General features: G+C 47.5%; 1 protein-coding gene across 3 annotated transcripts in view; it reads right to left on the bottom strand.

The window, feature by feature from the left end:
* SDK1 (sidekick cell adhesion molecule 1) overlaps positions 1–18,791 on the bottom strand; it is an 881,306-nt gene that overhangs the window by 154,624 nt on the left and 707,891 nt on the right. For all 3 annotated transcript variants that reach the window (XM_058711917.1, XM_058711919.1, XM_058711920.1), the window contains one exon: positions 706–821. In XM_058711917.1, coding sequence (XP_058567900.1) covers positions 706–821 — 116 coding nt within the window. The remainder of the gene's footprint in view (positions 1–705; positions 822–18,791) is intronic.

Genomic DNA, 18,791 nt, shown 5'->3' with positions numbered 1-18,791 from the left:
TCCCTTCCCCATGAAGATCTTCCCTAGGTCTACCTTCTAATGCAGAACACCTGTGAATACGTTGTAGGTAAAATTAACACAGGACCCCGGGCCAGCTAGAAGCTGATCTAGTCGGCAAGATGAACTACACTTTGGGAAGTTATGTCCAAATACACCTGTGAAGGTAACATATTCTGGTAGCTAAGGACAGAAGGAGGTTGGATGGTGGGGATCGGTCTGTGTCTCTACTTCAGTCCAGGTAGGTGCCCTAAATTCTCTGGTCTCGGTTCTATAAACAGAACTCTCCCTTAAATCCAGAGGGGGAAGGAATAAATGCCCTTACTTGATAGAAACATCATGCACTTGTGTCCAGTGCTCTTTGTTCTTCCGAGAGGACTCCTTGCCGGGAAGAAGTGGTTTGTACAAATGCTGATTCTAATCAATCGAGATAGGTTTTCCACTGGTAATTTTAAAACGAATGGCTTTTTTCAAAAGAAATTACTCTGTTGCATCTGAAACGTCCTCTTGAAAACTAACAATTTGAGTTCCTGAACCAGTAGAAGTGATAAGACCTTGGATAAATGCTGACCACCCCCCAGCCCCGACCAAGGTCGACATACACCGTAGCTTGGTGCAATGGGTTCTTGATGAGATGAGGGGTGGGCAGCCCACAAGACCATAACACAGCACGACAGCCACCCAGGGTTCTGAGCTAGGTCCGGGTACCTTGTATCCCTGGTTGATGCCATTGATGAACTGCTGAGGTGGAGGGTTCCACAGGAACTGGATGGTTGTGGAATTCACAGCGTCCGTCTGCACATTCTGGGGGGGCGCGGTAGGCACTGTTCCCGGGCGGTCGTGGAGGACAGCAGGGCAAACAGCAGGAGCACAGTAGGGAGAAGAGAAGAGAAAGACACCCTGAGCTGCCATTCATGATTCACAGGCAATTACGCCATCGAGAAGAGCAAAGTGTGATGAATGTTTTTGGAGGCTAATAGTGGCATCAGAAAGAAAAAGAACTAGGCTATTTCTCATTTTCTTATGGAGAATTCTTTAAGGCATAGGCAGAGAAGTGGACTGGATCATCTCATTCCACGGGTGACGCTTTCCCAGGAATCCCGAGATAAATAGCTAATGAAAGCTTTCTCTGGTTTCTTTTTTGGTTACTTGGCGTGTGAGACTCAGGCAAGGTTTCATCTAGAAGCCCCTCCCCCTTTAGACACCACTATGTTTCAAGCCCATTTATCCTTCGTATCGAAAAAAAAAAAAAAAAAGGCATCCCTTCCCATATGGATTATTCATTCATTTGGAGGCTAAATCTCTCTTGGTCTGTTACGGGACCGCCATTTTTAAGATTTTCCACTCTTGCTGTCTTTCTGTTATTGACCAGCTATATACGTGCCAAATAGCCTGCCTTCCAGGAAGTCACATTCTAGGGGAGATACTCACTTGACGGATACAGGCAAATCGCTCCCTGGAGCGGGAGACTCACGGGGCAGACTCCGTCCTAGGAAAGCACGGAAGCCTTCAAGTCAGGAGGCATCTGGACTAGGTCCAAAAGGACGGGCCTTGAGAAAGGCGCTCTCCGCCCGGAAAATGGAGCATGCAAGGTCTGGTGTTTATGAAATCTCTGGTGCACTGTGAGAAAACAGTGACCGTGGGGAAACATGGGGTGCACAGGGGCAGTGTGGCTGAGGAAGTGGATTAGGTTGCTTTGGGCATCGCCTCCTGTGCCGAACCCAGTGGTTGATCACATATACAGTAGGCAATGGGGGAATCAGAAGTGTTGCGGAAAAGGCAGTGATGCGACCTGGCGAGCCGGTGGAGAATGAGAACCCCAGCGGCCTCGAAGGAGGGGACTAGCACCCTGGGGGTGACATCCAACTTTCTGCAAAGGAAGGTTGCTTGTTTCAGAAACAGGACGCAGAAACTGAAAGGATCTTTTGGCTCAAGGTAAAGAAACAAAGACCACAGTCTCCCAGCCCAGAACATGTGGGAACAGAGCATGGTCCTGTTGAAAGATCATCGTGATCTCTCATTATTCTCCTCTTGGAAGGCTCATCTTGTTAGGCAGAAATAAAAACGCATAAAATTTGCCCAAGCCCCTCAACTGGGCTCTACAAGTCACACTCTCTTCCCATCTGCTCCGGACCCTGGCTGCGCTAGACCTCAGACCCTCCCTCCACCAGCCACCGAGTCCACGGTCCCGTTCCCCGCTCAGCATTTGTGGATTAAAAGCGCCCGGGGGGTCGCGGTGCCTAGGATGCAGAAAGCTGGGAAGAACCTCACATGCAGCAATAAGGAAAAGCTGAACTAACTACAAAATCTTAACTTTCCTTGAGCCCACAGAAAGCCGAGGTCGACAGGACAACCTGGTGGTCTGGAACGTTAAGAAAAGACATGCCTCTTGACGGGTCAGAGTGTGAGGGCCGGCTCACCGGTGACACAGCAGGGCAGCACCATCGGGGACACCGTACAGCCGGGTAAGGGAAACTCAGCTAAACTTCCTAATGAGTCGCCAGCGGCCAGAGGACGGAGGGCTTGGCTGGTGCCGATGCCCAGACAAGTTCAATACGGACAGACAGATACATGAAGGAGAGAATTGCAACGGTCTTCTCGTGAACCAGAAGGCAATGGAGTATGATATGTTTAAAGTGCCGATGGGAAAACCTATCGTCCCGGGGTTCTTGTCCTGTGGAAGCATCATAAAGATGTGTTCCGGAAGACGAAAATGGAGAGAATTCATTACTAGCAGACCCGGACTACGAGAGATGCTGGGGGAATGTGCTGTCCAGTGGACACCCAAACCGCACGTCTACGCGGAGAAATGATTTCCAGACACGGTTCAAATGAAGGTAGATCTCTTTCTTTCCTTATTTTGACTCACTCTCAAATAGAGTTGACTGTTTAAAGCTAGAAGAGCCGTGTTTTCTCGGGACTTGTAACGTGGGTAAGAGTGAAGTGAACGGCCCCGACGGCACGAAAGGTGGGAGGGAGGCGCCGGAAGCATCTGTGGGTGAAGTTCTCACGTTATGCGCGAGCTGCACTTCAGGAGAAACTGTAATTCACTAAGGATATAGATTTTAAATTCCAGAGCAATCACTATGTGAGTTTGAAAAGAGATACAGAACAAGACAAGTGAGGGGAAAAAAAAAAAACAATGTAGATACAAAAACAGCTAATTAATCCCAGAGCAGGCAGGCAAAAGAAATAGAAAAGGAGGAAATGAGAGAGGGGACACGTAGAAAACAGCTGGCAGGGGATAGATTCTAATCTCACCTGCTGAGAGTCCCATAAAATGTCAACAGTCTGTCCGGAGGGATAAAGGACAGACTCCCAGATGGGTGAGGAGGAGGGAAGAAAAGGAGCGGCTGGGAGGAGAAGACCACGGAGTCAGAGTGTGCTTTTCTCCCGGAAGCCGCACTCTCTGGACGCAGGCTCGGTGCTGAGGTTTCGTGGACTGAGACTCCGTACAGCCTTCCTGTCCAACGTTGTGATGTTCTCTAGAACATAACACTTGCAAAGAACTGGGATTTTGCATAAATTAAATGGGCGATAAGTTCCTGGTGTCCTCAGAGGACATCTTGCCTCTTTGCAGTGCTTTGGGGACAACATGATCATTGCCCCGAGAGGCTCATGCTTTCCTGGTTTGGGCTGGTCACCCCAAGGTCAGCGTGTCTCTGGGGTCCACCGTGGTCTCAGCACCACGGGCCCCGGGGGCCCTGGGGTGACCCAACCAAGGACGCAGCTCTGTCTTGCCCAGGCTCTCTCACCTGGAGTCACGCGAAGTCAGGAGGTAAGGATGGCTGGTGCCACACCCTTGCACGAAGCTCACGGAGCCGGACGCCCTTTCCACCCCAAAGTCACGGGACGGAGATTCTGGAGCCTCAGGTTCCTTCTTCTCACCCACCCTGGGCTCCATCCACAAACTCAGCAGTTCTCCTGGGCATCCATAGGCTCCCTGCCGACCTAATTACTGTCGCCGGAAATGCCTCACACGTTCGTGGACAGTGGAATAAAAAATCCTCTCAAGTGAGAGAAAGAGCTACAGCCAGAAAATCTTTCTTGACACAGCTTCCAATAGAGGCTGAAAGACCTTCTGGGTGGAGGGCGGAGGGCGGTGGCTGGGACCTGTCTGCAGGCTTCACAGGAGATCTGAGGGGAGCTGTGGCCTCCCACCGCTCCCAATAAGGCCTCAGGGGCATTTTTCTCCCCAGATAATTAGCATGTGAAGTGTCCTTCTTTCCTGTCCCTAACTGCAGGCCTTGAAGAGGTTTGGTAAAGTGACAAGTGTGGTTTTCCACACTTCTTTTTCTTTTGTGGTTTTCCTTGCTTAAAAAAAAAAAAAATACATTTTCTCTAGATAATTCCCCCAGCACTGAACCCAGTATGTTCTCAGTCTTAAATTCAACACAGCTTCAAGCTGTTCAGCACTGTCTCGATTCTCACAGCCAAGGACGAGGATCTCTGTCGTGAGCACCCAGCACCCAAGGGCACCGAACGACTCCGGCATGTGAAACAAAAAACCACAGGAGTTTTAGAAACAGGAATTTATCCGCTACGGAAAAGTCTGTGGTGGGATAACGCAATGGCGGGGTGGGGGGGGGGGGGGGTATGGTTCTTGGAGTGGGCCAGCAGGAGGCGCTGCAGGGCCCGTCAGGCGCCTGGAATGGGCCACACCAGCGCCCAGGTTACTGCCGTCTGTCAATTTTTCAGAGTGGCAAACTGCGGTCTGCAGCCACTGAAACACTTACAACTGTTGAATTACACTCGAAAACTATACCCATGTATGCATTGCACGTCGCTAAGTGAAAAAAGCCGGATTGAAGAGGCTACATACTGTGCGATTTCAACCACGTGACATTCTGGAAAAGGCAAAACCACAGAGGCAGTCAGGTCGGTGCTTGTCAGAGGGGAGGGAGGGATGTGAAGAAAGTGGAGCACAGAGGATTTTTAGGGCAAGGAAACCACTCTGTGTGAGGTTATAACGGACACGGGTCACTATACCGTCATCAAAACCCATAGAGTGTATGCACCGAGAGCGAACCCTAATGGGAACTCTGGGTTGTGGGCGACAGTGATTGTCAGTGAAGCTCACTGACTAACAAATGCACCACCCTGGGTTGATCTTAAAGAAATTTCCTTCTCCCTCCTTTCCTTCCCTTCTTCCCGGTTAGTCATGTAAATTCAGCAAGAGCGGATTCTTGATGGATTTCAAAATGAGTCTGCTAATTTTAGAAATTGAAAAATGTTTTAAAATAATAAGCTATATAAATAAATCAACTCATTAAAGAAGACTACAGAGTTTTACTGCTCCAAGTAATTGACTTTTTGAAATATTTGGGATAGAATACATAGTTAATATTTATATGTCATGAATTTTTCAGATTTTTAGTTCTTTAATCAAATAGAAATGAATGTCAATACTGCCTATGCAGGCTTCTTCTTTTTTTTGATTTTTCAACTCAGTTCATTTGCAAACATTCCTAAGAATGCATGTAACAAAACTTTTATGAAAAGTTGATTTCTGAAGTCATTAAGACCTACAGCCCATTTTATGTACTTTATATTTAAGTATATAATATTTATTACAATTGTTCACATCTATATCATTAACACTATTTTATATTTACAGAGACATACTTCCCCAGCATAACGGACAACTTTCTGGTTAATGGGAGTCATTAGGTCCACCTACTCCACAAGTAAAGGAACTTTCTACCTGAGGAATGTCATGGCAATGATCGGAAATTGAGATCTGTGTGCTCGGATAATCTTCTTCTTCAGCCGAAATTTAGTACGTGATGGGAAAGGAATGTGATGAAGTGACAATACCAGGCAGATTGCAGCAACCCCTTTCCCCAAAGCACTGATCTTACACAGAAAAGATCACAAGTGGGAAATTGCCTGTAGCTACACAATGGGAAGGAAGGGTATTTATGAGTTTGGTTGCAACCGTATCAGATCAAGTTCAAGAAGCTGGTTACATCGTCCCGCACTTGAGAGCGGAAGCCAACAATTCTCCTGCAACCCCAGAATCACTCTTCTTGCCAGACTGAGTGCAAACTGTCAGCAACGAGTCTGAGACCGATGATGCACGGGGGATAGGAAAGGTTCTGTTCTTGAATGGCACTGTGAGAAGCCGTGGATGATATGTCGGATGACCCAGAGAGAGACAAACTTCGTCCAGAACATTATTAAAGCAAAACGTCCTGAGTGACTCCTTCAAAAGAGATGGGTAGAACGTTACTTTGTTGTAAAAATACATACTCGAGTTAGATTGAGTGTCCCTGTTTGTGAAGAAGCATTCCCTGTATTAAGCGTTATGGGGGCTCAGAGGATACACCTAGAAGGAGGTGAGGAAGTGAGGACAGCTCACGAGAAGATGCTCTTCGAGATGGCAGCTAGTGAGGCCTCGGCTGATCTAAGCTGTTGTCCCAAACTGAGGCCAAGGGACTAGGCTTTCCCATGCCCAGAGCATCGAGCCATTAGCCACAGGCTGACCATGGGAGGGGGGTCCTCTTGAGTGAAGCAGTGGGCAGTTCCAGGAGGGTCACAATAGTGAGCCCTGAGCCCGCCGGGTGCCGGCACTGGTGACAGGCGTGTCCCCCACAGGAAGTGATCTGGGCGGGGGGCACCACAGTATACCACACGCATAGCAGACATGCTAGGAAGGACGGAATGGTCACAGTTAAATGGATGCTAGGAATAAATGTGTATTTATATGTATCAAAGAACACATTTGTAAGCGATGTATACCAAAGGCAAAAGCAGGGTATAAAGATTTTACTGCAAAATTCAATCTGAAAAGCCTGAGATTCCAGAAATCCATTGTTTCATTCACAGAGAAATTCTCCTCTGTAAGTGGTGGCCTGTAGGCCTCCCCGAATGCCGCATTGAATGATGCTGTCAGAATGGTAAATCTAATAAAATTCAAGCATGCTACAGTCCCACCTTTTTTTTTGTCATTGCTTTGTGAAAGAAAAAAACCGGCATCCCTTTTGACAGAAGCTTTCCTTTCGAGGGATTCAAGATAACGCTACACGTCAGGCGAGGTTTGAAATATCAGCACTCATCAATCTGTGACGGAAACTTTTCTGGTTTAATGACCTGGGCTAAGTTTGTCTCTGGGCCATCTGACATGCCGCCCATTTGTCTTGTGATAGCATTCCTCGAAAACGGGGACTTCCCTGTTTCCCGTTTCAATTCCAGGTGGAAGCCTATGGGCTTGTCCGGAAGAAGGGTCTTGCAAGAGTGTGTGAACTGAACAAAGCAGTTATGATCACTGTTATTAGTTTTACTGACTGGGCCTCCCTTTGAAGATTTGTTGAAGGATGAGTTATGGGCCCCAACAATGGCGTAGTTAACTGACATTTTTGAGCACCTGAGCAGACGGACACAGTGGAGAACTGCCGAGATCTTGCCGAAGTATCCTGACACGTATGGGTTCAAAGAAGAAACTCCGCGTGGTTACGGAGTTAAAAACTGTGCACTAGCGATATGGGATCGATTTTATAATTCTAAAGGAGTCAGCGTTTGAACTCTGAAGGAAAAATATTAAGACTGGCAACAACTTCTGTGTAGATCCATAGAAATGCCCATTATTTTGAAATACTTGATATGAAAAACATTTGCTCAGAATCCAATCCGTTCACCTCATCACAAAAAAATGTTCAACGTTATGTCTGTCAAAGAAATAAAAGGAAGAGCTCTTAGCCTAAAGAAATTATGCCCGTAAAGTGCAATTTAAAGAGGCTGAATTATCTGCATTCCGGTTAATGGCAAGGAAGAAGTTTCTCCTAACTGGGTGGAGAGAGTAATAAATTATCTTCAAACACGTGCGACCACCTACTTGTACAAATACTTCTCGTCAACGGTAACTTCCACGTGTTTGAAGAGGTTAAAAGTCTGCATGCAGTCAAAAGGGAGCGCCATCCAAGGAGTAAAACCAGATATTAAAAATGTTACTTTCACCCATCAAGGTCAAGTATCTCACTATACATCCTGAGATTTTTGATTGGCAAGGTTTATACAAATTCACCACATAATAGTTTCCTTTACATTCTCCAAAGGTGACCAGAGAGGCTTTAAAGAAATACTATTAGGAATCCATGGACTAAAATGCATTTGAAACCTTTCATTCACTTCACTGCAGTTTTATTATTATTAATTTTCATGATTTTCATATTTTCCCATGTTTAACTCGTGGGAGTCTCGCCAGGTGGGCCTGAGTCTTTCTGACAAGTTCTTCCTGGATTTGATCGTTCTTTTTTTTTTCTTTTTCTTTTCTTTTCTTCTCTTTTCTCTTTCTTTCTTTTTCTTTGTTTCTTCCTTCCTTCCTTCCTTCCTTCCTTCCTTCCTTCCTTCCTTCCTTCCTTCCTTCCTTTCTTTTTCTTTGCTTTTTGAGCTCTCAAGATCTCACAGGCTCACCTTATGGGCTACCTGCTGGATAACTTACCTGGAAGCATCCATTTATTTATCCAAGAAAGCCCGTTTATTTCTGTGGTTCCTAGGAAGCTCAGTGTGAGGGGGTTGGTTCTTATTTCTAGGCCTTTTAAAAAGTTCTTTTTTGGGGCGCCTGGGTGGCTCAGTCAGTTAAGCGTCCAACTTCAGCTCAGGTCACGATCTTGCGGTCTGTGGGTTCGAGCCCCGTGTTGGGCTCTGTGCTGACTGACGGCTCAGAGCCTGGAACCTGCTTCCGATTCTGTGTCTCCCTCTCTCTCTGCCCCTCCCCGTTCATGCTCTGTCTCTCTCTGTCTCAAAAATAAATAAAAAAAAAAACGTTAAAAAAAAATAAAAAAAAAAAATAAAAAAAAATAAAAAGTTCTTTTTTTTTTTTAAACGTAAAACATCATACTACTATTTCAAACTCAGTTTCTTTGATAAAAGTCTCCATTCCTAATAACATCAACATGATACTTACTTGCTTTACCTCGTAATGCTCATGCAATTGCCTTAAAACACAAACTCAACACCACCACCATGTGACTGCTGAAAACAGTTGTAGACCTTTCTCCCTCCCTCCCTTTTTTTTTTTTTTTTTGCACCTAGAGTATATACTGCTAGGGACGTACAGTCAAATGACCATGTTTTAAAGAGACCTGAAGTCACTGCTTTCTGTTTGGTTATGCCACCAATTCAATATGCGCTCATATTCATTTTTAAAATTTTTGCCTTCAGTTTTTTAGAACTTTTTATAAGTGTCTTAAAATTGAGTTTTATAAACGGATACAATAGATACATGGTGTCAAAGCTGATGAGAAGCCCGGTATCTACTTCTGTGCCCCCCTTTTCCCTGCAGGGGCTGTTCTAGGAACGCCCGCCTTCCTTTCTTATGGCTGCAGAATGGCTTCCGTGCCTGGTTTGTTCCCCCAGGACGCTGCTGACGGACGTTTCGGTAGGTCTGGTCCTTCCGGAACCTCTAGCGCTGAGGTGGACCGTCTCAGGTATGTGCTGCTCCATTTTTTTTATCTGTCTCACTGGAGTAACTTTCTACAAAGTGGAGAGTGGACACTCTGCCAGTTAATGGCACTAGAAGTCCCACCCGTTTGGGGTAGAAGACGAAAAGGAATTCGCAATAGTTTTAAACGAGACAGGTAATTTTCATTTTGAAATGTCTGATGCTTTCAGACATTATACAAAGACTTTTTTCAAAATCGTTTCATAGCGAGCTACCAAGGTAAGCCCCTCCCCCTCCCCAAATCCGTGCCCTGTGGCTCCTGGAGACGAGGACACTCACCACCTCACCGCCCTACAGCCACGGAAACCCAGATACCAGAAGCGTACCTCGTCGTCGGGTCCTCCGGCTTCTCCCGTGAGGTCCCCTGCGGCGGTAGGGTCCGGTCCAGATCCTGCGCTGCCTTTCCTAATCCTGTCTCTTCAGTCTTCAGCCTGGAGCTCAATTTCTCCTCGACTCCTGTGGCCTGGACATCTTGGGATATTTATCGCAGGCTCATCTGTCTCGTCAGTTTGTGTTCGTCTGATGTTTCTTCTCGGTTAGGCTCCAGCTATGGATCTTAGGAAGGAGGAGCACAGCGGTGGTGCTCCGTTCTCCCGTCGAGTCCTCTCTGCACGAATGTGATCTGTGCCATCGCCGGGGAGGTTCCCTGTAACCACGTGCTGCCAGGTTGGGCCTCAGCAGAGTTATCCTTTCCCCCTGTAATCCATACACGCTTTGGGAGGAGATACGGGGACCCTCCTCCCACTGGTCGCGGCATCCAGGGTCGGGTGCCGATCGACCTCTCTGTGTTTGTATCATGCTGCATTCTCAGTGAAGAAGTGTGCCCCTCTTTCAAGCCTTATCACAGAATATTGTCAAATGTTCACATTTTGACCAAAATGACAGGCAAGAAATGGTGTCTCTGTGTAGCTTTGCTCTGTGCTCCTCTCATTGGTAGAAGGGAGCATCTTCTCACGGGGCTAAAGGCATCTGCACTGCTGTTGATTCGATTTTCTTATTTCTTGACTTCTTTCTTTTGCATATCGGTCTATTACTTCTCTCTTTTAGAGGCTCTTGACAGAGCTTAATGTGCAGCTAATAACTTGTCTGGGAGATAATTTTGTCTGCTCTGTATCTTTCCCCCCTCTGCTTATTGTATTTTTTGGTATACAGAATATTTTAGCTATTTAAACATTTTATGTAGTCAAATTTATCATTTTTTTCCATTTATTGCTTCCAGATTGTGAATAATAGAGAACGTTCCCCCCTCCCCCCCCCCCCCCCCCCCCAATTCTAGGTCACAGGGGAATTCGCTGGTTTTTCTTTTCTGGTACTTCTGCGGGTTCCGTTTTTAATATGGACATCTCTGGTCTGTTTGGAATGCACCCTTGAATTCGGTGTAGGGAGCAGACCCAGCTTTGTCTTTTCCCACAGAGGAATCCACTTATCTCAATACTACTTATCAAAAAGCTGGTCTCTTTTACTCTTGCAAGATGCCACTTCTACTGGGTACTAAATTTCCACGTGCAACCGAGTCCATTTCCGGATTTCCTACTCCATTCCATTCACGCACCAACCCCACACCTGGGTAGGCACCCGAGGAGGTACCGAGCCATGGACACGTACTCCAGTACGTACAGCCGACTCGGCATCCCGGTTCTGTTCGATGACATTATGACAGCCGGAGTTCTGTCAAAGAATCCTTCCTCTGTGAAGCTTCGTAGAGGCAAGGGCCATACAAATGGCCCTACTGACGGTGCAGACAGAGTTCTGCAGACAGAGGAGGAGAGGAAAGGGCCACCGAGGCCACGTGGTTCACCCACAGCACGCAGATGGGTGGCCCCTCAGCTACCGTCGGCACAGCTTCCAGCTCCACGTTCCCGCCATTCAGGTCACGCTAAACCCCTGCCGTGTGTGGCAAAGAGGCTTTCCCTCATGCTCAACTGAAACCTCTCCTTCCATGACTTCTGACCAGTGATGCCCATCTGCCTCCTGGGTAAAGTGTCCCCCGCACACACAGCTGTTAGACTATTTGAAAATCACAGGAATGTCCAGTTGGGCTTTACTACTATGTGCCAAGTGGACATCCTGTTTCTCTGTTTCCCATGCGGCAGGATTGAGGGAGCACTCACTGCCCACTCTATACCGGTCTCCTCCTCTGAGAAGCCTTGGTTTTCTCCCCACCCCTCACGTTGAGGCACCTGGAGCCGATCTCAGTGCTCCAAGTGCCCAAGTGGCATCCAGCCAGACAGGATTCCTTGGCACTGTGATCTGCCTTGATGGTCTGTACAGACGAAGATTATGGTCTCAGTCCTCCTCGGGTCTGCGCTCGTCTATCCCCTGAGACTTTCTATGGTGACTGTTGGCAAGTCCTGTCTCCCCATCTTGTTGTCACATGACTGGGGTGTGTGTGCGTAACTGAAGTATTTTCCCTTATACCTTTCATGTCCCAACTTGATTTCTTTTATGTTCGGTTTGATTTCAACCATCAATCTAAGAAAGCAATTTATTTTTTACTTCTGCTCTGGGGATAGAATACACGAATTATCCCCTCTGAGCCGTGACCCCTGCATATTTGATGCACATGCCATCTCTGTTCCCTCCAAGTCGCCAGTAGAAGTACTGACCAAAAAAAGCCCAGAAGAATGATGGATTTTGCATCTGGAGTTATCCTCCAAGTGGTGGTGTATCAGGCAAGTTACACTCTTTGGGTGAAGCCAAGCCCTGGGAACCCATCTAATTATTCTGTCATCCAATCTGTATTTCCCCATCTTAGCCACAAAGGTGCTTAGTGAGTGAATTAGAAAATGAATGAATGAGTGGGAATCAAGCTACAGAATGACTATAATATTTGGATCTGTCAACTCAGTAACCCTCCTCCAAAAGGAAATGAGGTTGGTGGGATGTGGTTCATTCTGAATGACCAAAGGGGACTCCTAGTGACTGCTTCCTGACAATTATAGACTCAGGTCTCTCGATTCCTCTTTGAAGTGGAACCTAAAGTCCTGTCCTCTAGCGAGTGTTTTTATAGCTTCGTGTACACATCTCCTCTCTATCCTTAATTTCTCAACAGAATTTCTGTTGAATGTGTTCTTCCTATCCTTTCTGACATGAAACTCATCCCTTGTCACAGTCTATTGTTCGAACACAAATCCCATTAACCTTGACAGGGAACAGATCAAGCCACAGGAAAAAGGTTACTAAAGCGTGATCAGGCTGCTTGACTTGACTGAAGCGTAGCCTCACCTTCTTCGAAAATGCCGAAGACACAAGTGTGGAGGAGAGGCTCTTCTAGATTCTGGTCTCCTCCAAGGACCCGTGCATTATTCTCGGTGGCTGGTCGTGGTCCACACAGCTCACTCACCCTAATTTGCCACTGACCACTGCCTGTATCTTCCTTTCTTTTCCGAGTCGTGACCTTTATCTTAAGGAAGACTTCAGCCTCCTACCCAACCATCAGAGTTTCTAAACCACAGCTCAGATTTCTTGTGAAACATACCATGTTCCTACGTTCCCCACAGCGCGTGCCCTGGTTCACGGGAAGAACCACTTTTTTCCAGCTGACGGTACTGACCCTCCCCGGGCACGATCCCCCTTTCTTCGAAAATGCCAGAGACATAGGGCGCCTGGATGGCGCAGTCGGTTAAGCGTCCGACTTCAGCCAGGTCACGATCTCGCAGTCCGTGAGTTCGAGCCCCGCGTCAGGCTCTGGGCTGATGGCTCAGAGCCTGGAGTCTGTTTCCGATGCTGTGTCTCCCTCTCTCTATGCCCCTCCCCCGTTCATGCTCTGTCTCTCTCTGTCCCCAAAATAAATAAAAAAAAAAAAACGTTGAAAAAAAAAAAAAAAAATTTAAAGAAAATGCCAGAGACATAAATATGGAGAGACTCACAGCGTTCATGGTTTCGGCCCTCTGCTTACCTACCAACCTCTAGAGAAGTAAGTCTCAGATCAGAGTCACCAGAATCATCTGGGGGCTTCTTGAAACACAGAGGGCAGGCCCCGCCCCCAGACTTTCTGATCCAGTGGGTCTACGTGGCCTGGGGATTGCATTTCTAACGAGTGGCACAGGGACCCGACTGAGAACCACTGCTCTGCAGTTTCTTTTCTGCCATTTTCTCTTTCCTTCCCTCCCCCCATCCTCCCCGTGACGATCACCTTTCATTTCATTTAGAGCCGGTTAATTGGTTGGCAGAAGACCCCACTCCTGTCCTCACGAGCCTCTTTGCCACCTTTCCTGCCAGGAACGTGTACTGTTATTTCCAGCCCAGAGAACCTGAGATTATGCCGGGCCAGCAATTTTCCCGAACTGTTCTCTGCAGCTGAAAGGGTATGTTTCATTCAAGTATTCAAACAATATTATGCAAATTACGCAAGCTGATGTGCAACACCCTTGAGTAAATTCCAGCCTAGCGTTACAATTCATCTTGGCTTCCGTCTACACAAATGGCAGAATCGGTTTAAACTAACGGTCATTCTAAAGAAAACTCCGCTGACCGTAGAGCTATGTGATGTTTTGGAGACGCACAACATGTCAGGTCAAAGGAAGAAGGTGACACCGGGAAGTACCAGCTCAGAGATTCACGGCGCCTCGTGGGACAGGGGACACGGGCGTCCAGGCTTCTGTGGTAGGAAAATGACTGACTTCTGCACCCTGCTTATTAGCCCCACCAGACTGACGTAAACCCAAGCGAAGAGTGCCAAGCATCCCAGTGACAATGCTGTAAAATTAGCTGAACTTAGCACGGAATGAAATCACAGTGCTTTGCCCAACACAATTTTTATCTATTAAGGTAGCACCACCTTATCTGTTAGAGATAAACTGTGAAACACAGCGTGTTACTGCAATAACAGCTCATCCTTCAATGCCCTCAAGCGCGCCGTCAGTTTTCCCGGTCGGTGAGCACCTGGCGTGAGGCCACGCGGGGCCTACCTTGCCTGGGAAGGAGTCTCCTCGCTTTGGATCCGCTGGCCGGGGCAGGAGCTCCCGGCAGTGCCTCTGCGCCGTGCGAGGGCGCACGGGTCTTCCGTCTTCACCACAACCGCGCACTCCCATTTTCATTATCCTTGGAGTAGATGATATCAAATCCTAAGGGCTGCGGCGTCTAGAGCCAGAACTTGGTGGGGATTCGTGGGCATTGACTCCTCCGGGCAATTCCCCAGAATTAAATGCACATGCCTCTCAAAGAGGGGAGCAGCAAGCTCGTTATGTGGAAGAATTATTGGCTACGCGGTGCTGCACGGATGTCTCTATTGCAATCTTTGTGGCGGGTGCGATGGTTAATTCCAGATGGTTACAGGCCGCGGACAAGTTCTTGGGTTGTTATGGTTCTTGCCATTTTGAGACACTGGAATGTTCCCACTGCATTAAACATTTCTAATGCGTTATTAGGGGGACAGATCTTGGATAAATAAGCTCAGGTCTCTTTTAATGACCTGAATAAAAAATAGTATTTTAATACTTTAGAAGTTGTGTGTGTCCCTTTTTGAACTTATTTTCCCCCTTATTTATTTCGGGACCAGTTTTAGGCTGGGGAGGCACAGCGTGTGAGGTCAAGCAGGCAGGCACTGGGCTTTCCTTTGAGCTCCTGAGACCAGAAGAGGCAGGAGGGGAGGGAAGGCATCACGCTGGATATGGAGAGTAAATTGAGACAGCACCGGAAACTAACATAGAGACAATCAGCGTCTGTCTTTAATCGGACATACACTTATGCCTTGTTTATTTACATACCAGGCACTGTGCTTGGATTTGGAGATACAGACACAGACCCCGCCCTCAAAGAGCCCCCAGGCTTGTAGGGAACACCAGTCTGTACATGACCAAACAATATGCTGGTCACGACAATTTAAGACCGGTTCGATTTTTCCCTGTGTCTTCCTGTGGCAACTGAAGGCCAAGTCTTACCCTGGGAAGCCCTCCTCCCTCACGAGGTCATCTGCGCAGATCCAGGGGCTGGAACCCTCCTACAACCCCTGGATCGTAGCTCTGCGCCCAGGCCCGTTGCCTGCCGTGCCCCCACTCGGATCCCTGTTTGGTCTTTCATCGTTGGCTGCGGTGGCTGTGGTGGTCTCTCCCTTGGGGACCCTGGTGCGTCCTACAGGCCAGTGGAGGAGCCTCTTCTGAAAGGGACACGGGTTCAGCTCAACCAAACGCCCTGTGTTGCTCGAATTCAGTGGTTTTCAAACTGCAGGTCTCCCAACGCACTAGCAGACCAGGAAATCAATTTAGTGGCCGTGGCCTGCATTTATTAGAGAACCCGAGAGTGAAACGGAATGAAACAGGATGGCAAATATCAAAGAACACCACACAGTGTAGGGGGGACTATTGTCGCACGAGCCTTTTGTTTCAGCTGTGTGTGTGTGTGTGTGTGTGTGTTTGTTCATGTGTGTATCTGCGTGTGTGTGTGTGTGTGTGTGTGTGTGTATGCATGTGTCCTGGGTTTCAGTGTGAAAGATATTTCCTCTTGTGGACTACACACCCACCTGCCACTCATCCACGAGTGACGTGAGATCTTGCTTCTTTTCTGTATTCAAGCTGCACCGGAAATCTGGAAGTAATTTCTGTCCATGGGTGATACGTGCAGAATGAAAAAAGGAATGCTAGGTTTTCCCCAGCATTTCCCAGCCATGTGACTTGGGGAAAGTGAGTTACCTCTTGGAGCTCCCATTTTCCTCTGTGGAAGAAAAACAGACACCTATCTCTCACAGCTGTCCGGGGGGCAGGGTGGGCGGGGGGCGATGACCAAGGTGAGGCACGGAGCACAGGTGTGCAGGATAAGACAACAAAAACTGGCCGGGGGCGGCTTCCTCCAAAATGCTAGCTTCCTCTTCTTTTCTTTCCGGAAAATTCTAAAAGCCTGAATTAAGCCCAATCCTGATGGAACATCCCACATCATTTTGTTCAGTTCTTAGTGTTTTAGGTGACTCTGGGAGAATGTGGAACATTATCCTATTCTGTAGGCACAGCCTGCGGTCTAGAAAGTCTTAAGGATTGAGAAACAAATCTTTTGTGCAATGTCATTTATGCCACATTGAGAATTTCCCAAGAGGAGATACGAATGGAGCTTGCAAACAGAGTGTTCATTTATAATCCTCACTTTAGAAAACCCTTCAAAGCCCAAGTGAACATTTAGGGGCTTTTACTAATGTTTTAGAAATGTGGATAACCAAATGTTTTTTCCATTTCTCTTTAAGTATGAAATATTTCCCTTTCATTAGAAGGTAATGTTCCAAAACCAGAATAAATCATTATAGCGCAAAAATACCTGTTCAAGGAAGAAAAATGATAAAGAAATAAAACCAGAAAAAAATTAAAACCTGGGTGTGTTCGAAATGATGATGTATAGTATCATTTGTCTTTGGACCCTTTATGGAAAAGCCAGCATCTGCATTTTTATGAACACAGTGAAGAAACGGACGGAAGTTCGCGGGTCTAGGCTGGCGTATTTTGGGACCCAGCCAGCATCTCTCATGCTCTGGCAGCGCGTAGGATTCCACGCTCAGGGTCACCTGAGGACTTCATGATCACACAGTATCTTCACGGGGCTCTCGCGGGTAGTTGCAACATTTTTAACAAAACCTGAATCTGGGAACCAAACATCGCGTGAGCCTTGAATTTGGACCACTCACTGCTTCAAGTGACAACAGTACTTTCCCTCTCCTACTGAATGATGGGAAGGTTGCTGAAGTTGACATTGGCAGTAAGAACAATGCTGGTAATTACACTGGGCATTTAGTTTTGCAGAACTTACATGCTTAAGGCTTCTTCCACTTGCAACCGAGAACATTGATTTCTGGAGCATTTTGAAAGAAATTCCTGAGTCAATTTAAGTTCGCTTCCACTTCATTTTGGGTAATCACAATGGAAGTTTGACGAGCGGGTTCCGCGTTTGCTGGATTTTTGGTCGCAGCTACTGGGACAGGAGGGACCTTTCCTCTCACCCCTTGGAAAGTTCACGTGACTGTGACTGTATCAGAATTTTGCTGCCCGATTGGTAAGTTAATAGGTCGCATTTTAAAATGCCTGGAGCAGAAAAGGTCACGGAGGCACTGCTAATAAAATCTATTCAATGGGATTGGCGGACAGTGGATGGGGTGGGGTTATGAAGAGAAGGGGAAGTGAGAAAGTTTATACTAAATAATCCCTGTGTGTCCAAGGTGTTAGCCCATGCTGAGAATAGAGAGAACCAAGGTAGACCCCAGACGTTTTTAGCAGATCTCAATAATAAACGGGATTGAAAAGAAAAAGGGGGCATGTGACAGGGGAAAGGTGGGTTCAAATTTCTTCAAGGATCCATACCACATTGTGCTGAACTCAAGGCACAGATGACTTATTTTCCTTCGAGAGCTTCCATAAAGAAAAGAGACTCGAGACCAAAGACGTGTGCCCAGCAGCACGCGGGTGTCTGCCCCCGGGGCAAGCGCTGGCCGATCTTTTCGGGTCAAGGGCTGCCTGTGCGCCCTTGACTCTGCTCCCTGGGGCCGAGGCTGCGACATTTGGGAGTTCTCTTTGAGAATGACTGTGCACCGTGTCACATGCAGCCTCACGTCGGCGAGCCGCACCAGCTCTCCCTGGCGTTCTGATGCCTTCTCAAGAGGAGCGAAATCCAAAGAGCTTATTAAAGTCGGGACAAATTACGTCTCATTTCCCCTGATGGGTCAGGCTTGCCGCTTGGCTGAGGGGAGGAGGAAGAACCAGGCAGGCTGGCCGGAAGCCTTATTCTTCCCGAGGCGGGGCGTTTCCAACTGTTCCCATGGCGTCCTGACAGACTCCAGAGTTATGTGCGTATACGTTCCAATAACTTTCCAAATTAGGCTGACAAATAATTAATTTTATGAGTTATTCTCTTCCCCTCTAATATGCAGACATTTAAATTATTCTCTCTGCAGCTTCAAGGGCCAATTCAGGCCTGCAGGCTTTCTCTACACGCGGCACCAGCAGCCGGGGGCACCCCAAGCCCCAAGCTCACCGACAGGGGCTCCCAGGGGCAGCAAGCATGCTCAGCTGGTGCCCAAACAGACCACGAGCTGAGGGTCTGAGGCCAAGGGCCCGGGGAGCTGTGGAGCCGCTTGCTGCTAATTCTTTAGTAGGGGGTTCCCAAGGATCATGGGGCTCTCTGCATGCGGCTGGCTGTGAGACAGACGGTCGTACAATTTTGTATCTAGAACTTGCATATCCTCTGGGTTTGACTCCGCAGCAGGAGTCATTGCAAAGAGCGAGGCAGAAACCGCCAGCTACCCTCTACTATCTGTCCCCCTCTTCCTTTCTTAGCAACAGAAAGAAATGTATCTGGTGGAAAGAGCACCTTTCCGGGCTTCTGGCATGGAGATATTCCGTGAATTGTAAGCATGAATCAGCAGTAGGTAGGACTTCTA

This window comes from Neofelis nebulosa, chromosome 18 (assembly GCF_028018385.1).
Source record: "Neofelis nebulosa isolate mNeoNeb1 chromosome 18, mNeoNeb1.pri, whole genome shotgun sequence".
NCBI lineage: Eukaryota > Metazoa > Chordata > Mammalia > Carnivora > Felidae > Neofelis > Neofelis nebulosa.
This window is presented reverse-complemented; position numbering and strand designations above follow the sequence as displayed.